This window comes from Mesoplodon densirostris, chromosome 18 (genome assembly GCF_025265405.1).
Source record: "Mesoplodon densirostris isolate mMesDen1 chromosome 18, mMesDen1 primary haplotype, whole genome shotgun sequence".
Classification (NCBI taxonomy): domain Eukaryota; kingdom Metazoa; phylum Chordata; class Mammalia; order Artiodactyla; family Ziphiidae; genus Mesoplodon; species Mesoplodon densirostris.
Genome location: NC_082678.1, coordinates 50,452,557 through 50,475,470, shown reverse-complemented (window position 1 = coordinate 50,475,470; position 22,914 = coordinate 50,452,557). Strand labels below are relative to the sequence as shown.

At 58.9% G+C, this 22,914-nt stretch overlaps 1 protein-coding gene across 11 annotated transcripts in view; it reads right to left on the bottom strand.

Annotated features, from left to right (window-relative positions):
- Positions 1–22,914, bottom strand: part of MYO18A (myosin XVIIIA) — a 96,127-nt gene that overhangs the window by 33,154 nt on the left and 40,059 nt on the right. For 5 of the 11 annotated variants that reach the window (XM_060082193.1, XM_060082200.1, XM_060082199.1 and 2 more), the window contains exons 3-21: positions 17,122–17,778; positions 15,146–15,223; positions 13,920–13,955; positions 11,711–11,798; positions 11,410–11,516; positions 11,119–11,295; positions 10,544–10,757; positions 10,128–10,270; positions 9,441–9,541; positions 8,516–8,579; positions 8,158–8,302; positions 5,725–5,901; positions 5,416–5,506; positions 4,964–5,156; positions 3,816–3,902; positions 1,628–1,769; positions 1,307–1,466; positions 908–1,094; positions 340–583 (exon numbers count right to left, since the gene is read on the bottom strand). In XM_060082193.1, the coding sequence (XP_059938176.1) occupies positions 340–583; positions 908–1,094; positions 1,307–1,466; positions 1,628–1,769; positions 3,816–3,902; positions 4,964–5,156; positions 5,416–5,506; positions 5,725–5,901; positions 8,158–8,302; positions 8,516–8,579; positions 9,441–9,541; positions 10,128–10,270; positions 10,544–10,757; positions 11,119–11,295; positions 11,410–11,516; positions 11,711–11,798; positions 13,920–13,955; positions 15,146–15,223; positions 17,122–17,778 (3,091 nt within the window). Of the gene's footprint in view, positions 1–339; positions 584–907; positions 1,095–1,306; positions 1,467–1,627; positions 1,770–3,815; positions 3,903–4,963; positions 5,157–5,415; positions 5,507–5,724; positions 5,902–8,157; positions 8,303–8,515; positions 8,580–9,440; positions 9,542–10,127; positions 10,271–10,543; positions 10,758–11,118; positions 11,296–11,409; positions 11,517–11,710; positions 11,799–13,919; positions 13,956–15,145; positions 15,224–17,121; positions 17,779–20,217; positions 21,571–22,914 lie in introns of those variants that run through there. The other 6 variants (XM_060082202.1, XM_060082204.1, XM_060082203.1 and 3 more) reach the window with 5 other exon arrangements.

Below are 22,914 nucleotides of genomic sequence, written 5' to 3'. Positions count from 1 at the left end.
TCTGCTGCTGTGGGCAGAGGTGACCCGTCCAAACCAGGGAAGGTGGAAGGAGGGAGCTGTGGGAACAGGGCATGTGGGCTGGGGAGGGGAGGGGACGAGGAGGGCTGGAAGGTGGAAGGGAGAGGATGGCCAGCGAAAAAGAGAAAGGAAAACACTGGGCTGGAGAGATGCAAGGAGAGACCCCCAGAGGAGGGAGCAGCAGAGACGAGAGATCTAGGGCCAGTCGGAGATGGGGGGGAGCAGCACCCCTCTAGCCCCACAGGCCCTGTTAGGGAGGTGGGGAGGGGCAGGGGCAGCTCTAGGAAGGAGGGGCAGGAGTTGAGAGGGAAGGGGCCCCACCTTGGCGGTACATGCGCACAGCATCAAGCAGGCGGGAGCCTCGAAGCTGGGCGCGGAGCAGGGGCGCGTCCAGCTGCAGGAGCCCGGCCTCGCAGTGGTCTCCCGGGGGCAGGTCCAGCTCACTGCTGCAGCTGACTCTGCGGGAGTGAGCGGAACGGGGCTCCCCCGCCCAGCCCTCTGCCACAGGCAGGAAGCAATGCACGAAATGCAGCTTTGACTTCTTGATGGTGTCAATGAGGGCGTCCTGCCAAGGGGGAAGGGACAGCCTTCAGTGGGCTCTGACAGCCCGAGCCAAGAGACCAGGGACTGGCGCCAGCATCTCCACTCTGTGCAGGATGGCAGGTGTCCCACCGCTGTCTGGGCAGGACGTGCTAAGCCTGGACAACCCTGCCCGTACTAGGCCCGGGGTGGGCAACGCACAGGGGGTAGCACTGCAAGAGGACCCCACCAGCAGCAATCAAGGTGAGTGGGATGCTGAGTGAGCACTGGTGACCTGAGTGTGCCCAGAAGGCCCCGGCCACCTGCCAGCGGTCAGGAAGTGCCCCAGGGCCTGCACTGGCACACTCACCACCTGCAGCTTAATCTGGATGCACAGGGACTTCTTCTTGACAGCCGCCATCCCTGTGGTGAAGGTTTTCCGCATGCTGGTGGCCCGGCGCAGCGCCAACTGTGAGCCGCCCTCCAGGCCCGCAATGGAGCCTGAGAGCACCGTGGCGCTGCCCGCCCGGCCCAGAAACAGGTTGCTGATGATTTTTCTGCCAGAGGAGGGGAGGTAAAGGAGGGAAAGAAGTAACATTCAGGCAGCAGTAGAGGCCGTCCCTTTTCCCGGCTCCTAGGTCACCGTGGCCAGGGGCCTGGGTTATCTGGGCTGGGGCTGCACGTCCCACACCTGACAGAGACACTACAGAGAAACCCTCACACAGCAAGAAGAGAAAACCAGGGCGGGCGGACGGAGTGGTGTTCTTACTTCTGGGAGTCCTGCAGGAGCCGGGGGGCGTTCTGGGTGGCCGGGTTCTGCTTGGTGTAGCTCAGCCAGCCAGCCGTGTTGTACTCCACCCAGTTGGTGCCATGGCTGTGGCCCAGGAGAAAATGGTGCGGTTTGCTGCTGCGCAGGAGGGGGCTTTGGCCTGAGGGCGGAGCAAGCAAGGTTCAGGTCATCAGGGCACAGGTCCCCCAAAAGCCCATGGACTCAGTGAGCCCCCCAGGCAGTGCCAACTGGACCCATATATACATAAATGGGTTCTCAGGAGAGGAAGCAGAGGCGCTGCCCTCCAGGGGTGCCACCTACCTTTTCGGTCACCTTCCTGGGGACCATAGTAGGAGAAAAGGCGCTCCAGGAGGGCGTCCTCAGTGGCCCCTGGCACCAGCACCTCCTCTTCCAACAACCATAGCAGGCCCTTCGCCTCATCCGTGCGGGCCAGCGAGCGGACCTATGCAGAAGGAAAGAAATCCGGCAGTGCCACATGGAGCTGTGTGAAGGGGGCTAGAACCTGTGGTCCCGACCTCACACCATAAACACGTTACACAGATACACACGCTACAGCTCCTGCCCCTCATGGCTGACATTCTGTGGAGCAGGTGGCCAGCAAGGAGAAAGAGGGGCCAGAAAGAGATCAGAGAGAGAAGCCCACGGCACCATATGATTCGTAGGACCTGTGTCCTAAGTCCCCAAAGACTGAAGGGTTCTTATTGACGCAAGCTCACATCCAGAGCCTCTCCTCCATCCTCAACCCCTTGGAGATCAGGGGGGCTTGGGTGAGTCCCCTGTTGCCCTCACTCTCTGGGCATCACCTCCCACGCAGGTTAAAGGAGATAAGGTCTTTAAGGCCCTGAGCACAGGGCATGGCCCAAAGGAAGCTGTCAATAAGAGACAGCTGCGATTAACCCTGGTTCCCCGCCCCGAGAGGGGAGAACCCAGAGAGGGCTCGGAGCACTGCAGGTGGCGTCACTACAGGGTCATAAACTCAAGTGCCAAAAGCCTAAGACAGTTGACTTAATGGCTGTGGCAGCCAAAATGGGCAGAGCTGGGGTGACCGGAGAGCAGGTGTCCCCATCTAAAGGGGACAGCCGCCACCCAGCAGCAGCCGACTGCTGTCCTGGAAGAACGTTGGCCTAGTGTTGGTAAGTCCTGCAGTTTTTCAAGAGAAGGTGAAAATACTGAATTCTGATGTCTAGTTCCCCATGCAAGCCAAACAACTAGGTGTGAAGGTGCCTTTTCTATGGAATTCCCAGGTCTTCCTTGGGCAAGAAGGACTCTGGCCTGGCCTCTAGGGACTGGGGACAAGAGAAGTGCCCTTTTCCCTCTTTGACCCAAGCTGCCCAAGGGAGTCTGTGTGCTGCCCAGGAGGACACAGAAGGTGGCCAAGGACCGACGGGCAACTAAGGCCTCCGAGCAGCTGGAGCTGTATGGCAGGAATGAGCAAGAAGCCACTGGCTGGTGAGTGGCAGGCTGGGCACTGAGGGGCCCCCGTGCCTGGAGGTGCAGCTGCCCGATGCCGAGGCCCATCAGAAAGGGGAGAGCAAAGGAGGGAAGGGATGGCCAAGCCCCATCCAAACACACTATCTGACCCACTGCTGCTCCTAAGCCAGCCGTTCAACTTTCCCACACCTCCTGGGAATGGCAAAGGCTCTCGAGGGAGGCCTTGGCAGGGGCCTAGGTGTCAGGAAGAAAAGCCAGCTTCCCTGGGGAGATGTGGGACTTGGGCACTTTAAGCACTTGTCCCAGGGGGACACTCACTCTCCCGGGGCCCCACCCCCTGGGCCAGGGCCTTCCCGCAGGGAGGAGGGAGAGAGAGGTGGGACTCAAAGCAGAGGAGGGAGATCAGCAACCTGGCAAAAATGCCAATTCTCCAATAAAGCGCCTTATGCAACTTCCCTAATTGAAGACAATTGCCAAATGCCAAGTGCTCATCAGGCAGCCAGTCCCCCAGGCAGCAAGGTGCCCAAGACGCTTGCCCAAAGGGTGACAAAGCCCATCCCCAGATTGAGGGGTGAGGACTCACACCCACACAGCCCCTCAGTGGGCATTTTATATCTGGGTACTGTTTCTGTGTTTGGGTGAATGCCACCTCCTCACCCTGCTCTGCTAGGCTGCACCGGTCCTCTACTTGGGGACAATGGGAGGGGATGACTATGTCCTCTGGGTCCACAGGCCCTCTCCACTGAGGAAGTGGTAACAGGGCTCCTGGCAGACACACTTGAGGCACGGCTGGCACAGGGCCTGAGCTCAGACACCCAGGGGTGGTGCTCCCCACTGCACCAGGGCAGAAGGAAGTGCCACCTTCCTGGCCAGACTGGCTGACAGCCAAGGGAAAGGGCACACAGCTCAAAAGCGCTTGGTGTCTGGGCCTGACTGCTGGGCCCCCCAACCCATAGCGTCCCCACCCAGCAGCAGCTCATATGGGGAGGGCTCTACCAAGGGAGAGGAATGGGAAGGGCAAGAAAAGGCCAGCCCAGGCCCTCCCTGGAATTCCTACCAGGGACTGATGGGAGGCCTGGTCCACGGCGGCCACAGAGTCATCTGTGGCTGGCTCCAAGTCGTCAAATGCCAGCTCGATGTTCTCCTAGGAAGGTGGGGAGGTAGTGAGCACAGGGCCGTGTGTGGGGTGCAGCCCTATGAGCAGGCCAGGTGGGGACGCTGGGGTCAGCAAGTCCAATGTCCCATCCGAGCAGGAGCTCCCCTCCAACAGCCCGACTGACAGATGCTCACCACCTCTCAAGGCACAGCGTTGTGTCTTTTTTGTGTGTGTGTGTGGTTCGCGGGCCTCTCACTGTTGTGGCCTCTCCCATTGCGGAGCGCAGGCTCCGGATGCGCAGGCTCAGCGGCCATGGCTCACGGGCCCAGCCGCTCCGCGGCATGTGGGATCTTCCCGGACCGGGGCACGAACCCATGTCCCCTGCATCGGCAGGCGGACTCTCAACCACTGCGCCACCAGGGAAGCCCCGCGTTGTGTCTTTGGACAGCTAACCTTCTCCTAACCTCCTTTCACAGCGAGCTAAAGTCACGTACACACTCCTGTTACTCCCACCTGCTGATTAGGCTACGTGGAGTAAGACCACTCTCGATTTCACACACTCATCCTTGAAATACTTGAAGACAACTGTCATTTTCCTCCTGAATCTTCTCTCACCCAAGATAAATATTCTTCCCAGCTCGTTCAACTCACCTCCACATGAGGTAGGATTTCCAGATCCATCCAGGACACCCTTTTATGGGGGCAGGGGGGCTAAATAATCAGTCACCATCCCAACAGCTCAGGAGACAGGGAAGGCCAGGCCCGACACACGTGGAGGCAGGAACTGCACGGTGGCAGTTCACAGGGCCTAGGCAGGTGCCTTGAAGGTGGGCAAAGAGGGGCTCCCAGGGACCCTGAATGCACCTTCGGCTTCTTGGAGAGCAAACTCTCCATAAGGAAAGCATGTAGCCTGGGCAGGAAAAGCGTCCTGCTCCAGAGACCACCGGGGGACATAAATGTCAGAGGGTAAAGGGCTGGGAAGGGAGCAGCCAGCAGGGAAGGGGGTACCTGGCTGCATCTACAGATGCCTCCCCCCCACCACTGAGGGTGCCAAGGCCAGAAGGTGAGCCTGGGGGGTGTCAGGCGGCAGGGGCAAGGTCAAGTGCTACCTCCTTGTATCTTTCCAACTCCTGCACAAAGGTGCGCTCATGGAAGAGCCTCTGCAGCCGGTCCTGGGCGTAGTTGTGGCACAGCTCCTCAAAGGAGGCCCCGCGGGCCGACCCACCCTGCTCAGGGTTCTGGAAGCCGGGAGTGTCCACAATCATCATAGAGCAGAGTGAGTGCTGGCTGGACTTGAGAGCCCTTCACAGGGAGAGCCTGGGTCAGAGCTGCCCAGGGCGGTGCCCCCGGTGCCCAGGTAGCTCACCCCTTCCCCATCCCCATCCCCCGTGCAGGTGCCCAGGACCCGTGGGGAGGAGTGGCCTCTCCTGCCTGCAGGGACAGTGAGCCCCCTGCTGGTGGAGGATGGCTCTGCCTCAGCAATCGCACAAGCACAAAGGCATCAACCCCACCTTTGTCAAGGCAGCAAGATGAGAGCTCCTAGGCCCTGCCTGGCACTCACCTGTTCACCAGGGAGATGAGAAGCGTGAAGAGCTCGCTGTAGAGGCCGGACGCCATGCCCTCCAAGCACTCCAGTGCACTCAGTTTGGGGCCTGTGGGCAGGAGGGTCAGTTCTATCTCCAGGTCCCTGGGACTCCCCACCTGGGTGTGCTCCCTACCCACCCAGGCCAAGGCAGCATGGGGCCCTGGGGCTGGGCCTCTCCCCCTAATGGGAGCATCTATTCACCCCAGGAGTTTGCCCACCCCAGAGATGGCAACGAGCCCAGGAAGAGGCCTCCGATCACATCCAGCAGCCAAGGGGCTCGGGTACCTGTGCCATCCCCCAGGCTGCTCTCCTCGGGGCCCTGGCGGAAGGAGGTGGAGCGCTGCAGGGTGCCGCCCTGGTGCTGGTGCTTGAAGATGGCCGAGGAGAGCTCTTCCAGGCTGCAGCCCAGCAGGTACGCAGCCTTCTGGGCCCACTCGTGGCGGGCAAACTGCCTGCGCCCAGCTATGGGGTAGAAAAAAGGACCTGACATGGCGGGTCTTCCTCCTTAGACTGTTTGCTGACCACTGTGCCCTTCAGCTCCCTTGCGCCCATAGCACTAGGGAGCAGCCATCTTCCAGAGGGAAAAAAAACGAGCCCTGATGACACCAGCAGGGCTTCAGGCAAAACAGGGAGAGCCAGCAGCTGCCTGTGCTTCCTGTGTCCCTTGGGGTTGGAGAGAACGAGCAGGTCCTAAAAGAGGAGGTAACGCCACACTGCGGCCACCAGAGGGCTCCCAATCGGCTGCAAAAACCCCTTTAGAGGGCTTGGCTCCAGGCGCCAACGTGGGGAAGGACAGAGCATGAGCCAGCCCACCTAGGATGAACACAAGAACTGCCTGTGCCTTGGGGGGAGTATCAGGAGAGCACTGGTGTCTCCCCCTTCCTTGGACGCATTAGGACCCTCCCGAATGCGTCCGCCAGGGGAGACCGCAAACATCCACTGTGGCCCAACAGTGGAGAGGCGAGCAAAAACTGCAGGGGAGAGGGAACAGCCCACGCGGGCAGACGCGCCTCAGCCAACACGTGTCTAATCGCGGCAATTAGGGAAAGCTAACAAGAAACAAGGTTTTACCTTCGGCAGCTTCTGTAAGGCAAAGGACCAGCATGCAGCATGCAAAGAAAAACAGCATGTTAGCAAACAGTCATCAGCTGAGCCTGCCAGGCCCAGTGGAAGGGCCCGTGGGGGTGGGGCTTTGGGAAGATGAGCAGGAGAGAAAACACAACCCCATTCAGACTCAGAAACACACACACACACACACACACACACGCACGCACACATTCACAGCCTCAAAGGATTACGTTTATGGATGTGATCACACCGACACACAAGGAAAGAGACCTGCAAAGACTTTCTATCACACATGCGTGGGCACACACCCTCCCCCGCAACCCAGAAAATACTGGAAGCTCTGAGGAGGTAACAGACACTGCTCAACAAGGTCCACGCACTGACGCCCCCAGAGCTCTCCACCTGCCGTCAGCGCTGAGTAGGGTTACAGGAAACCTGCACTGTTACCTCCTTGGAGCGAAAGAACTTCCTCAAGGCACAGCCACACAGCCACCCACCTGCCCACCTACAAGTGTGGAGACAACTTCCTTAACTCAGAGCCTGCTTCCTCTTTGGCAGGGATGTAACCTGCTGGGATCACAAGGAACCTAACACCCAGACGCATGTTCCTCCATGCATCCACCCACCCTCCCACCCACCAGCAGTTCCTCACTCCTGCTGACAGCCTGGGGCCCTTCATATCCCAGAGGAAGATGAAGCCGATGCCCAAGGTGCTGTTCAGAAGCAGCATCCCTTTCCCCAGACTGGAGGAGAAAGGGGTGAAGAGGAGCTCAGAGCACCTGACCATCAATGTAATCTCAGAGGAAGGCAAAGGAGCTCTTCCAAGCCAGACCAAGCTCCAGCCCTTCACAAGACCCCGAGCACTGACGCTGAAGCTGCAGCCCATTCAATACCACGGTGCCTGCTGCCCCCTAGTGGCCTCTACCCTGACATGCAAGAGAAAGAGGCACCTACTACCAAACCAGTGGAGAGAAGGGAAGATTGAGGGAAAACTGGCCTTGGGAAGCCCCAGGAAGCAACACACCCTTCCCCACGTAAGCCCCATGGAGGGCATCCTGAGAGATTCCAGGATCTGAACGCAAAACAGGTAGAAACAGCTATTCCTGGGACTCTGAGAAGCCCCACTGCCAGTAAGCACCCTCTCCACCCTCAACCCTGGGGCTTCTCCCAGGCCAGTGTCCTCTGCTATGATAGAACAAGCCCAGCCCCTAGAGAGAGCCCAGGGCAAGCACCAAGAGGGGGCAAGGTGGCCCCTACACCCCAGGACGGGGTCAAGGTCAGTTACCCGCTTGCTCCTCGGGGGCCTCTGTCAGAAAGGGAACAAGAAGGAGAGTTATTCCAGGGGGACTGCTCTGAGTTAGTGCCCTTCTCTTTCCCCTCAGCCTCCAAACCCCCAAGCCCCCTGCTCTTCACAGCGCTCCCAGTCACTGCCACCTCAGTCCGGGCCTTTGGCCATCCTTGGCAGAGACGCTTCTCCAGGGGTTTGGAGACTTCTGCTCTGATGAAGGGGACGGGGAAGAGGCACAAGCCAAAGAGGGGTGTCTGATAACAGGTGAGTCTGTGCTGGGCCAGGACAAACTGGGAGTGGACTGGGCCCCCACAAGCTCTCCCCGGTGACCCGCTAGGCTGTTGGGATCCACTGCCCGTTACCTTTGGTGGCGCCTGCAGCCCCCAGGTGGTAGATGGCAGCCAGGATGAGCCAGCAGGCTTTCTGCTCGTCGGGGGAGATGCCCAGCACCTTCATGGCCGTCTGGAGCTTGCTGAACTGCTGAGCCGCCTTCTGCTTCTCCTCAGGCTGCAGCGACAGACGGGCACACTGGCACCAGATCTCAGAGGGGCTGTCCCTCTGGTATCTCCCATGTTGCTGGACCATCAGGGCGGCCAAGCTAGAGTAGAGCCGCCCAGCCTGGGCTGGGCTCCTGCTATTCCCATGAGGCACTCCAGGCCATTCCAAGCTTCTCCGACCCCAAGGCCCAGGGCTGCCAACCCGTCCCCATAGGCCCCTCACCTTGGCCAGTGGTACAATCCCAAACACATTGTTCTCTGCCAAGTGGTTCAAGTGGAGCTCTGTCCTGGGGGTACAAACGAGGCGTCAGCACAGTGCTTGGTCCCCATGCCAAGTCCAGCTCCCTGCCAGGCTGGAGACAGAGACTCCGCTTCCAGACTCAGGCCTGTCTGCCCATCATGCCCTCCTGTCAGGCCAGCTGCTATGGCCTTTCCTAATTGGCCTGGACACCAGGCCAGAGCACTGGCCTCCCTAGGACAGGTCACAGAAGGCCCTGGTGAGAGTGTCCAGACAGACCCCTGGAAGGGAGCAGGGAAACCGCCCGAAGGGTGAGTCCAGCCAGGACTGAGACCGTGCCCTCAGTGACAAGGAGAGCTCAAGACAATAGTGCCCTGGGCTGCTTGCTCAGCGTTATCATTTATCCTCTTCTCAGTGGACACAGACAGCAAGCCCGAAGGTCTAAAGGGAAGAGCCTGGCGGAGGAGCCAACGTGGATGCAGGGAGGCCAGCATGGAGGGCACTGGAAAAGGCTTGGTTTTTTGGCCCCTGTGTGGACTCAAACACCTGCTTAGCCCCATACTAGCTGTGTAACTGCGGGCAAGCCTCTGAGCACCTGCATCTCGGTGTGCTTTCCTCTCCAGATCTGGCTTCCCAGGAGCACAGATCCTAGCTAGGCCCTGGGAACGCTGAAGGGTCAATGGTGCCCCTCACATATAGCCAGGTCCCCCATGCCTGGGGCCAGGGAGCTCCCGCTGGGCAGGGCCTATGGCTCATTCATCTCGCCATCCCCAGGGCCTAGCTCAGAGCCTAACACATGGCAGGCACGAAATAAACAACCGGCACGGGATGCAATCAAGTGGCAAAGCCCAGGAGCTGTCAGTGGGTGGGAGCCCAGAGCACCCTCCTTGTTCTCTCTGTCCCATCTCACCTGAGGGTGCCATCCCCACAGGCCAGCAGGTAGTAGAAGATATTGAATGTGGCCTCACCGGCTGGGCGTCGTGCCACACGCAGCTTCTCCAGAAGCATCGTCTGTGGCACAGCATAGAGGGTATGTAGGCAAGGAGGCAGTGCCAGGTCAAGCTTCTCCCACCCACACCAGAAAGAACCAGGCCCATGGGAGCGAGTGGCTGCATCTGATTCTCCAGGTGCTCACCTCATGGTCAAACCTGGGGCAGACACCAGAGCCAGGGAAGAACACAGGCCCTGCCACCCCGCCCAGCCTCCAGGCACAGTCTTCTTGGGGAGCTGGACACTTTGTGGTGAGATACTTCATTAGCATGGAAGCGAATCAGCCTCAGCTGGGCCTTACTTTACTGACAGGCCAGCCCTGCCTGTCAGTGAATCAGCCTGAGAGAAACCCCTGAGCAGGGGCCAGGGCCCCAGCTAGGGTGCGGGCAACCCCAGGATGGGCAGGAAGCTGAGCCGTGCCCCATGCAGGGCAGGAGGCACAGTGGAGCAGAATGTGGAGGCTCAGGGCAAAGTAGGCCAGCCCTGCCAGGCCCAGGGTCCATCTCGTTAGGGAAGAATCCCAGGAAAAGGAGGTGCAGGAGAGAGTCTGATTTCTAGGGTGTGAAATCAGGCAGCCAATCTCTTACTATCCTGGGTGTCCCCTCACCTGAATGGAGGCTGAGGCCACCTGGCCGGCTTGGTCAAAGTCCAGGGAGAGGATCTGGGAGAAGCGGGTGGCGTTGCCGTTCATGATGGTGGGGCTGTTCCCAAAGGCTTCCAGGAGGGTGTACAGAGCCTGCCACTTGTCCACTGCAGAAGACAGGCCCAGGGCCCATCAGGAAAGCCACGGGCAGCTTGCCCCCAGCCACAGGCTCCAGAGGCCCAGGGAGAATGGGAGGCCCAGCCCATGGCTGCTCCTCCAGCACCCGAAGGCTCAGTGACTTAGACCACCAGACTGCTGAGGATCGCGGGGTTTTGTGGACACGGAGAGGCCAGGGAGAAGAAGAGTTGGCACCTCGGCGGGGCCTCCACCCCCACACCCCTCTCCAGCCCATTCTGTTTCCCCGGTTGCCCCTGCCTCACCAGAAAACACCTTATTCCCACTGGTGCCTGCGATGGTGGCCAAATATTGCACCAGATGCTGACAGCTGGTGGTCTTGCCACTGCCACTACTGCCCAGGAGGATGATGGACTGGTCCTGACGGCTCATCAGCATCGCCCTGTATGCGGTCTGGGCCACGGCATAGATGTGGGGGGCCATGTCCTCCCGCCGACACCCCTTGAACATGTGCATCACCTTGGGCGCGAGAGGGACGGAAGGAAGGGATGGGCGCTCTTAGCCGGCTCCACACGGACAGCCCTCACCCCCAAGGCCCACATCTTTCTGGGCTTTTCACTCCAGGGGAGCCAGAAGGTTCTGAGGCTAAGGTCATGCATGGAAATGCAGATACCAGCCAAGTCCTGGCCTCTGTGAGAGGTCGGGGGAGGGCCTTTTGTCCCCACCCCTTGAAATGACTCCTCTTCCCAAGGCCACTGTGAGAGTGGACGGGAGCCCCGTGGGATGCCAAGGGGAAGGGGTACAGTCGGGGAAAGTGGGCAGGGGGTAGGGGTTGGGGGGGCGGTCTGTGGGGCCACACGGTAGCTGAGGGGGGCTGCACCTTCTCCGAGTACACAGCGGGGGCCCCCCGGGGGCTGAGGACCAGCAGGCTGGGGCCGGCGTACGTGTGCAGCAGGCTGGCGCCATAGCGCTGGCGCAGCGTGTGCAGGACGCTGGACTCATTGAGGTACACCAGCGAGGCCAGATCCTCCAGACGGTCACAGGAAGGAGCATTAGCCTGTGTGACAGGACAGGCGGGCGGGCACTGAGGAACAGATCCAGTCTGCTCTGCCAGCGGACGGCCTGCCCAGCCTGGCCCACCTCCTGTGCCCTCCACCAGCCTCCTGCAAACCTTCTCCACGTCATCCTCGTCCACATCCAGGATGGCTCCATCATGGTCTAGCTTCACGCGCACCTTCCCCTCGGGCAAGCTGAGCTCCTCGGATTTGAGCTGAGTGGCTACAGAGCAGGGACAGACAGACAGACATGGGCCCGGGAAGCCGTGGCAGCCCTCTTTGGGCCCTTCGTGGTCCTGCCTTCTCCCCACTGTATCACCCGCCTCTCCTTGCTCAGGCCTCTCCAGACCCAGAGGCCCACCCACCACCCAGCCCTGAAACCAGAGAGGCCCAGGCCCTGGGTCTCCCCAGACTCACCCAGTGAGAAGCCATCCTTATGGACCAGCCACACCCTCTCTGTCTCATACCAGGCCTCCTCAGCTGCGATCTGCTCTTCTGTCTTCACCTATCAGAGGGAGGGGAAGAATAGTCAGACCCTGTTCTGGAAAGCAGACAAGGACAGCAGGAGAGAGGAGACATGTGAGGGGAAGGGCTTTCGGACGAGCCACTGGGCGAGGGGGACAGGTGGGTGGCAGACACAGAACGGGAGACATCAGAGATATCAAAGGAAGAAGGTGGGGAAGCCAGGAGCTGGTGGCGGGTGGCCCTGAGGAGCCCTGAGGACAAGGACACAGAGCTAGGGACCCTGACAGCCCTGAGGGTCTGGAAAGACAGGGACACATGGAGTATGTGCCTAGGAGAGAGCAGATCCCAGGAGAGCAAATCACCAGCCACCCTCTTGCTCCCTCCCTGCAAAGACTGTAAGATCAGTATCCCGAGCCTCCAGCCCTCACCCTGGGCCACAGTTGCTGTGACCTTACAGGCCTGGCTTCTCCATTCATCCACCTAACAGGCCCTCCTTCACCAAGCTGGGAAAGGGCATTTCCTCAAGATCTGAGAATGTCTTCCCAGGACTTCAGTGCAAAATGATGGGTGAGTCCTAGCCTTGACCCTGGTCTTCCCTCCAGAGGATGCTCTCCTGGGCAGGAGCAGTGCCCAGAGGCACATGCTAGCCCCCCTGCTCCCCCTCCGTGCCTCCTCAGGAGGAGCACAGACCCATGGGGACGTGCTAAGGCCATACAGGGGCATGAGGCAGCATGGCCAGGGACGAGAGGCAGGGGCAGGGGTAGCAGCGCTCTGTCAAATACAGGAAGAGACTTGCGTGCCACCGGGATGGGCACGGGAATGGGTATAAAGGGGCTGGGAGCCCCCGGAAGCCCAGGTGGTCACCGACCAGGAAGAAGCATTCACGGGCAATGTCAGGGTGTAGGGCTGCCAAACTTGGCACCCCTAAGAGACCTGAGCTGGTCAGCAATGGTGCCTGGGGGAGCTGGGCAAACAGGAGCGGGGCCTGGCCCCCATGGCCCATCAGGCTCCTTTTGTCATGTGGGCAATGGGGCAGCAGGGGCATCCAGTGTCCTTTGGTGGGTGGATGGTCACCCCCAACTTGAGCAGCCCCCAAGCTAGCTCTACCCCCCCAACTCTCTGGGGATCCCCAGCTGCGAGGTACAGTTAGTCTCCTAGGGTCCCCCACCCTCAGGAAACCAACCTGGGGCCAAGGTGTAGACACTGCTCTGTGACACTGACCCCCTGGGTGAGGGATTGGAAAGGACAAGAAACAATAATAACAAATACGTTATTTGTTACATTTCCTGGAGCTGAAAGAAAAAAGATCTGGGTTCTACTCCCAGGTTGGACTCTGGCTTCAGATAACTCCCTCTCCCTCACTGACAGCCCTTCTGGGCTATAGAGTCAGAAGGCTGATTTACACAGCAGTCTCCAGACTTTGCATATCATGGGCCAGTGAAATTACCCCTCAAATAGGAGGATCACTATGGGGCTGTCAACCTTTTAAGTGAAGACATCCAAAAAAGGCTGGTTCTTTATATTTGAAAAAATTAACTTTATCAAACAAAATTACTTCTTTTTTTTTTTTTTCAAATCATGAGACAGGTGAAACCTTTGTCTTGAATGGGCATGTTGTACGGGTCCAGGGTTTGGAGACTGATGAATAAGGTGACATCAAAGGACCATGGCCTCCAGCTAGTTCCTTTAGAACTAACCTGAAGACAGGTTCCCATATTGGCCAGCAGGGGGAGAGAGAGGATGCGCATCTTCAGGCTTCAGAGAGGGGAGGGGGTGGGGGTAGGGCTGGTAGGGGTTCAGCCTCTCCAGCTTTCTCTACCCAGAGAGAGCAGAATTGAAACACCTAGAAACCAAAACTCTGGCCAGGCCCTTGGGCTTCTGTGGCTAAGAACCATGCGCCACAGAGGCCAAACTGAGTGGCGACCCTCGGTCTAGACACTCCTCCAGGGCCTGACACAGAGCTGCCCCATGTCCAGCTCCTGGCACTGCCTCCCCCAGGGGTCCCCCCCAGATACCACGTGAGGTGGGAGCCAGAAGGGGAAAGGGGCCTTACACTCCAGCACAAGGCCCGGGCACAGACGCCAGCCGAGGTACAGGCCGGGGGTGGCGGGTGGTCACCAGAGGAAGCGGAGGGCTCTTGAGGGGGGCAGGAGTACCCTACCTGGCTGTGGGCAGGAGAGGCGGCCTCAGGGTCCAGCTACCAGCAGCAAGCAAAGAAGAGAGAGAGAGGAAGAGGGGTGAAGACAAGCAGACCGTTGGCATGTCCCCTTCAGCAAGCACCCCGGGCCAAGTGGAGGGGAGAGGGGCGTAGCACCAGGACGTGGATGGTAGGAGGGCTGGCCCGGCAGGTACATTGTACCTAGTCAAGGAGAGGCCAGGCCAGGAAGGAGAGGCCCTGCTTGGTGAAGAAACACTTGGTACCATCAGACTCCTCAGAGGAGATGCTCTGATAAGTCACTCCCTGCGGCAGGAGCGAGCCTCTCTGCCTCAGGCTACAGGCCCTCCTGGGCTGGCCATCCAGTCCATTCTGAATTACCCTCCTCTTCTGTGTTGCCAGGCCAGACCACCTCACCACACCCAGGGCCTGGGACCCCTGGGAGCCTCTGGCCTTATCTCCAGGGCATTTCCCAGCCCAGCTCCCCTGTAGCCACCAGCTGCCCCTGGCCTCCAGACACACACCCAAGGGTGCCACTCCCCAGGCCAAGGGTGGCCCTTCAGAGCTGTCACCCCTGCCTAGCTCATCAAACAGGACCACCAGCAGCCCCAAGTCTAGGACTCCTTCCTCAGACTCCCACTGCACCCCTGCACCACTCCCACCCCATGGCAAGCAGAGGTAGCACCCATGCAGGTCCACCTGCCAACTGCCCAAGAACCAGGGGACTGTGGACAGACCCGGTGGCCAGCCTCGACCTCCCCATCTTTGTCTGGTTACTTAAAGGCCTTTCTGGAGAGGAAGAGGAGTCAGCCAGGCCTTGGACCTTGCCTGTTAGAAATGGGCAAGGAGCTAACAGGCCCCACCTGGGTCTGGAGAGCCAGGGCATCAAGAAAGGGGAGTGTCTTCTCCCTGCCTCGCACCCACCAGGCCCTGGCACCAAGATATGCCCTCTGGGGCGAGAGACTGGGGCCAGAGAAAGGGGCTGGATCTCCAGCCAGAGGGGTCCCTCCCACAGGTTCCCTGGAGGAACAGGCCTCACTGTGCTCAGACCCTCCACAGTGCCCTTCTCTCATTTCTTCCAATGGGAAGCCCATGTGAGGGCCCCCAGGCCTCCAGGGAGCCACACTTCCATTGTCAGGTGGGCCTACACACACAGACACACACAGTCTGGCCAGCAGCCCCAGCCAAGAGGAGACCAGGGACTGGGAACCACACGTGAGAGGCGGCATTACAGGAGCTGTGAAGATCCTCTCAAGCCGCTGGTGGGCCTCCTCCACGGGGGTCAGCTGGACCTCGGGGGCAGCTCCTGCCTACAGGTCAAACCACTATTAGTCCCGGCCTGGGGAATTGGGGCCACAGCACACCAACCTTCTAGCTCAGGAAGCCACTGGGACCCCCGTGGGTTAGTGGAATAGGGTCAGGGAGGCAAGCCAGGTACCAATTTGAGTTTTTAAGCTCTCAGATGAGAATAAAAACAGGTGCCTGGGGGTTCTAGGGTTAATTCTTCCCACCACTTTAACCATTCCAGCACCAGGACAGCCCGTTCTCACACGCATCCTCTGGCCCCTGCCCTGGGCCCAGGCGACAGGTGGCTGAACTCCAGGTTGGGGCCCATCTCAGCCCCAACTCCACCTGAGTGAGAGGTGGAGGGACAGGGAGCCAGAGGGAAGGCAGCCGGCCCAGGAAACGGGCGCATGATGCTCTCTGGCTCCTTGGAGGTTCTTCTTAGGGGCCAGTGGTTCACCTCACACCAAAACGCCCCTGCCAACTCCTGTGTGCCAGGAGGTCACTCCCCTGATGCAGAGTGGGCCAGGAGGGGCGAGGGAAGCTGCCGCCTGCTCTTTTCTGAGTTCTACAAAGCCCGGGAAGAATGGGACGGGGAGCAAGGCAAGTCTGAGACCTTAGGAATCCTAGCAGGCAGCAGGCAGAGAGGAGGGCCTCTAGGGCCTGGGAGACAGGACAGGTCTTTAGGTGGTACCCTGCCCCACTTCTCCCGACTGTCCCCTTTCAGCCAGAAGGAGCACGCAGGAGCACAGAGAGGCAGTCGTGAAACTTGATGCATCGCTCCACTCACCCACCCACCCAACTCCTGAGGCCCCAGAAGGGTCCACAAAACGGGAAAGCTTGAAGAGAAATGCCCCCCAACCCAAGGACCAGCCAAGCAGGCATCACCTTCCAAGGGAAAGGGCTGGACAGATCGTCCTTGGCCCTCCCCTGTGCCTCTCAGCCTCCTGTCCCACCCAGAGGGCACTTTGTGGACAGATAGGACGGCAGATACCAAGGGGACGCACTGTGCTCCTTTGCCACCCAGGCCCAGAGCTCCTCAAGAGTCCTGCTGCCAGAGGGACAGCTGGCCAGGCCTGAAGAAGTAGTGACGGCGACGATGGTATCAGTAAGCCCTGTTACCAGCATCACTATGGATGCTACCAGTTACGGAGCACCCACCACACCAGGGATTAGGCTCAGAGCATTCATTCCCTGTATCCTTTCTAATCTTCATAGCAACCCTACAAAGTAGGTATTATCCCTTATTTGCAATTCTAAAATCCAAAAAGCTCTCCAAAACAAAAGATTTTTCGTAACTGTTTTGGTGGCAAAACCTGACTGTTTAATCCCCCTCACCCTCCGCAGCATGAACATTCATAACTTTCCCGGTGGAAATATTAATGTGTTTGGTCATGAGTTGCTGCTCATTACGTACATTGCATGACAGTCTCAAATACAAAAATCACTAATTTCCAAAATACTTCTGGCCCAGGGGCTTCAGAGGAGGGATGGTAGACCTATGTGAACCCCACTCGACAGATGAAGGCTCAGCGATGCTGAGGTCCCACAGGAGTGAGTGGCTGGGGATGGGATGTGGGCACAGGCCACCTGACCCCAGAAATTGTATCTTTCTACCCTCTCACTGATCTGCTAAGACTCTGATCCTCGACTTGGGATCTGGGGCCTCAAGCTGATACCATGTAGCTGGGGGCCAGGCCCCAACTCCCTCGCAAGTGTGGAAGAGCAGCAGCATGCAGTTAACAGGTCCCCTGGGTTCTGGCATTCGGTGAAGGAAAGCCATGCAGCCCCTGCCATCGGCACGTGGCCCGGGCCCAGCTTCGCCGTCATGCGGGGCTTGTGGAAGAGCCTCGGGAAAGCTGGCTGCCAGTCCTCAGGTGAGGGTGGTGAGGGAGGGTAAGAGGTTAGTGACACACTCAGGTACCTCCTGCTGCACGTCAGGGGCTGGTGACTTGTTCTGTCGCAATCCAGTGAGGTTCGACTTGAGGTTCGGGTCGGCGGAGCCTGGGTCCGCCAGCTCTTCCGGCTGGGCTGGGGAGCCTAGCTTCTCTGAGGCGTCCACCGTCTCTGGGGAGACTGGTTTCCCCGAGGAGCCCGGCTCCTGGCTGGAGGGCTTCTCTCCCTTCCCGGGAGACTGCCTGCCACGCGGCCTGTGGTCCTTGCCCCTGCCCCGAGACATCAGGCTCCGCAGGCCCGCGGAGAGCTCATCCTTGGCGGCCTCCTTCTCTGCTTCGGACTTAGGCCGAGCAGGGGGAGCGGGAGGGGCTGCCTTTTCTCCCTTCCTGCCTCGAGCTGGGTGCTCAGGAGATTTGACCCCTCTGCCCGCAGGCTCCTTGGCGCTCCCAGGTTCCTCACCAGGCAGCACCTTGCTCACCACCTTCCTCACTGCATTCGCCACCCTCTTCCGGGACAGGCCCTGGGCCTCCTCGCCGGGGCCTTCCACTGAGGCAGTCCTCGGGCCGTTCATGGCGAGTGTGGATGCAGGGCTCTTGGCTCTCTGGGGAGCCTCTGAGGGTACAGGGCTGGTGGAAGGCTGAGGACTCTTAGATGGGCCACTGCTGCCCTTTGAGCTGCCCTCTAGCTACAGTCACACAAATACAGGGAGACGTTAGCATCAGCCCGTGTCCCTGCCCGCCCCACGTAGAGGAAGTAAGAGGTGTGACCTCACATCTAGTCGTGGAACAGACCTTCCATTCATCCAACAAACAACACAAGCTCCAAGAGGCCGCCCCAGGAAGCCCCCTTTCCACCTTCCAGATAGAACAACTGCATCGAAGAGTTTGGCTTCTCTCTCCCATAAAGCACAGTAGGTCACCTGCCGTCTATCTCCAGGCTTAGCAAGGAGCGGTGAGAGGCCAGCACAGGGTGCCCAGAGGCCCATGAGGTACCCCAGAGTTACTGGCTTATGTCAGGACAGCAACTAAGCCTGGATCCCAGGAAGCCCGCTCCCTCATAGCCCAAACACAGCAGAGACGGAGCATGGCGAGGTCAGACACCAATTCCTACCATCAATCCTGGGCCTAACTCTGGGGCTTCCTGCCTTTGTGGTCCCTGGTCCTTCTATCACCCAGCTTCCTCTGTAGTCAGACCCAGAGCCTGCCCATCCCAATGAAAACCGTAGTTAGGAAGTAATTCTTGGCCCGCAGACATGCCAAGCCTCCTCCCTCCCCACTCCTCTGGGTTGAGGCCACTGTCTACCCCTCACCCACACTCTCCAGAGCTGCAGAAACCCAGTGCTGGCCCAGGAAGCTTCCACCTCAGCCTGCTTTCTGCCAGTCTCCCTGCAGTTTTCCTTGTGCAAACCCCTCAAGGGCTGGAGGCCTCCTAGCTCCCAGAGTGTGTGCACGTGGAATGGCAGGAGTAGGGGGGGCAGCTGCAGCTCTCAAAGGGTTAAGCACCCAGGCGACCACAGCTCCACTCTGTCTAGGCTCAGCCAGCCTCTGGGCACCCAGGAGTCCACTGAAGATGCTGGCACACTCTGCCTGGTGAGGACTGTCTGCGGTCCCGAGGGACCACCACTGGGCAGGCTCGGGCTGGCTAATGGCAGGGCAGTTTCCTGCAAAGCCAAGCCACATTGCCTGGGAGAGCCAGGTCAACCTAGGGGCTCCTTGCTGGTCAGGCAGTGCCCTGCCACTAATGAGCTGTGCTTGAGTCCTCGTTCCCCAAACAGTGACCTTGGTTCTAGGGTGTACCTGGCTGCCATCTCTGTTGAAATGCAGGAGGGCGCTCACAGAGTGCACAGACCTCTGGCTGCCGTGTGGACAGAGACCCACGTCCTGAGCAGAGCTGAGCCAAACGACCTCAGCCCAGGCCTCAGGTACAGGGGTGGCCCTGCTGCAGGGGTGCGAAAGGGAGGCCTTGAAGGAGCCTCTTCCTCAACCTCTTGGGCCAAGAGTGTTCAGTGGCATGTCAGGGCCCTGCAGAGCTGCCGTGGCCCCAGCTGCTGGGCCTCACTCCCTGACCCCCACTTCTGGCTTTCCTCCCATGCCTTCTAACTGAAGCTCATGATGACAATGACAATGATGATGATGATAGTAACTGCTAACACTTAAACGGAGCTTATTATGTGCCAGGCAGTCTTCTAAGCACTTTACACATAATTTCCCCCCCAAATCCGGCATTCTCCAAGGCCCCTCCCTCACAAATCTCAAACATATCCCCTTGAAGTCACCCTGACCTTGCAGCAGTGCTTACAGGTCAGGTGGAAGCCGTAACACCTGGCTAATCAAACCTCCACTCAAGGAAGGGGTGTGTGTCGGGGGCGGGGGGCAGGCACCATGTGGGGTAACGAAGTACAGATGTGTTTTGTGATCCAGCTCTGTTCCCGAGCCCTGGGCACTCCTGCCCCCTAGATCAACAGCAGCCCTCTCCTAACTACACATCTCTGGACCTGGCTGTTCTAGAACTGTGTCCCCTCTCTTGCCTTAAAAGTGTCCAACTTTATTCAGGGTCTCTATCCCAAGGCAGAATGACTTGGTGGGGCGGGTAGTGGCACTGCACGGCTGGAGCCTGCCTCTAGGTCACCCGCGCTGAGCAGCTGACAGGGTCTTGGGAAGAGACAGCAGCAGCTGCGGTGAAATCCCTCCCCGCCCTTGGCTTGTGCCACCCGGAGCAGGACGAAGCATCCCAACAGCTGAGCTCTCACTTGTCCGCCTAAGCCTCTCCAGCCCCAAAGAGTTCAGGAAACCAGAACTATGGGTAGGAACTAAAGAGGGGGCTTAGGGACAGGTCCCCAACATGCCTTGGCATTGCCATCTCCTTCACACGCACCAGGTGGGCATCACACATGCTACACTTTCTGTCACTTTACTGGAATTCCCTCTAGCCACCCCACACGGGAAGGGAAACCCTGCCGTGCCTGCCTGCTCCGTGGAACTGCCTCCCAGACTAGGCCTGGGCTTGTGGACTCTCTCTCTCTCTCTCTCTCTCTCTCTCACACACACACACACACACACACTCACACACACACACACACACACACACACACACACACACACACGGGTCTAGGAGAAGCACTTACAGCCCCTTCCTCCTTGGCAGGAGGACCAGGCTTCGGCAGGGTTTTGTCCTCCTCTTTAACCTGAGGGAGCAGACAAAGAAGTCACTTTGCAGGTCAGAGGTCAGGGTGGGCAGACCCAGCACGAAAAGCACAGAAGGAAAACATCCAGGCAGTCGCGCTCTCTGAGAGGCTGAGCTCCTGAGTGCTTAGGAGTCCTGGGCCTATGGACGTGAGCAACAGATATCCTATCCTGGGGTCAAAACTGTCCAGTGACAGCTTCAAGAATGAAGTCTCTCGGGGGGTGGTTTAAAGCCAAGTACCCTTTGCCCTCAGTGACCAGCCACGTGACCCACCTAGGCTGCCTGAAGAGGTCCACCCATGAGAGCGACCTCATGGCCTTGGTTACAGGGTGGAGAGAAAGATCCAGCTAATTCAACTCCGGCTAAACTACAAGAGCCATTCCCAGCTCAGACAGGAAGTGGTCTGAACAAGAGCCTCCCTGACCTAGGGACTGAGGAGGAGGGAATGACCCCAGCGTGGGGGGCCGGCTGGGCCAGCAGAGCTCAGTGTGGGGTAATAGGTGGCCCCTATCAGGCTGGCTCAGGCTTGCTTCTAGGTCCGTATGATTTCCCCTAGCACAGAGCCTGCGTGCCTTCCCAACCAGAGCGCTGAGCTCTGGCTGGAGGCAGGAAGTCGGGCAGAGGCGGGGATTCAGGAGGCCAGATATCTTCCCAACCTCAGACCCACAAAACTCTGCCAACCATGCAGCTGAGGGAGGCAACCCCAAGGATCGGGGTGGAGCGTGGAGGAAGGAAAGATGCCTGGGCTCTGGGGTTTGTGCCCAGCCCAGGAGCTGGTTGGCCCAAGTCAGAGGGGACGAGTAGAGTCAGGGGCCAAGGGCAGAGACCCTAATATATCCGGAAAAAGGACAGACAATATGGCCACTCTGATGGTTCTTTCAGCTCAGAGCCTGGCTCAGAACAGACCCAGAGGACCAGGCCCCAAGTCTGGGAGAGCCTTCTCCCCTCCCCCTGCCCAGCATCTCTTCCTCCGAAAGCTCAGGCAGTCCTCGTGGATTTTATTTCTCTTCTTTCCCCAGTCACTTAGGACTGTAGGAGAAAGACAGGTCTGCCACCAGCCCTACCCCATCCTCAGCGTGACTCCTTCCCAGCACAGGGGCAGGAGCATGGGAAGGTGTCCTTGATTCCTAATGGAAGAGATCCTCAGAAACTCATCCAAAATCATTTTAATCATCCACCTGGGGGGACTCTCCATTTGCAACCAGGGTCCATGGCTAGTTTTGACCTCTAATTAGCAGTGCCTGGGGCACTGACCAGCATGATGGCCGCTGCAGTTTTAAAGCTAATAGCCCATAGAGCTTTTTACAATGGGCTCAAGTTTCAATGTTAGTACACAGTGCCACGGACAGAGGGAAAATGGCGATTATTCATCAGAGTGGACTCCACGACTTTAGAAATTAGGATTGGAACAGAGAAAAGGAAGGGAGGGGCTGATGGAGAGGAAAGGAAGAGGAGTGGGAGAGTCTAGGTCGGCACCTGCTGCCCCTACAAATGCCCATCACTGCCCAGCCCCCCGCACCATCACACCGTGCATTAGCTCCCAGACCCACAGGTTAGAGGGACAGCAAGTGTTCACACCCAGACACACTCATTACTGCACACAGTGCTGTTAGCTAGGGCTCAGGGATGGCCCAGATTCCAAGTCCACTCCGTGTCCTTCAGCAGCTCCAAATCTGTCCTCCTTCCAGTGGCTCAAGCTTGGGACCTCAAGGGTCTTCCCCCAGTGGCGAGGCACTGAGGCAAACAGCGGCTGCCCCCTGAAGTGTCTGGGACACCAGACCTAGCTCTGAGCTCAGCTCTGGATTTAGCCCGAGGCTGACTCACTGTCCCTCCCCCACCCGAAGGGTTCTGTCTGTTGTAGGTCATTGCCCAGCTGGGGACTGTGCACAGCACAAAGGCACGCCCAGGTCTGCAGCCTGAATCACCCTCTGGCCCCAGGTGGCCAACTGGCCTGGTTCCCCTCTCTTGGCTCCTCTCCCCCTACCCATCACAGCCCCCAGACTCGGGGAGACCCAGTTCTGAGGCCTCAGAGCCAAAGCCATTCCCAGCGGCCCCTTCATAGCAGCTCACATTCCCAGGGGTGAGTCAGAGCAGCGGCAGTGGGAAGGGTGTGAGGGGTTAATTTGGAGGGGCACCAGTGGGACAAAAGGCAGCTCGGCTCACCAGAGGTGGAGCTCAGGGGAGGAGCATGGCTCAGCGCAGGAGCCCATCCAGACAGAAGAGTGAGTTCATGGACCCCCTGGTCATTCTCCTCGGCCCCCAAATACACACACATGCCCCAACCCGTTTCTAGCTTCCAAAGCTCCCGCTCCCACAAGCCAGTCTCCTGCCTGCACACACCATGCCAAGCACATAAGAAAAGCATAAAGAGTTTTGAAATACAACTTTCCTTTTGCTCCCAGAAGGCGAACCTTGATGAAAAGGCCATGGTGCCGAAAGTAGCCTGCACTCTGGGCCAGAGAAGAAATGGGGGGCAGGGTCTCTCAGGGACTTGGAGTCTTCCTAAAGGCCAGGACCTGCCGGGACAAAGACTGTGGGCAACAGGGGAAAGGAGGGATGAAGTGGAGGGGGAAGGATGACAAAGCTCAAAAGGTCAGAGAAGGAGTAAGGAATAAAATATCAGAAACAAGAGAATGCA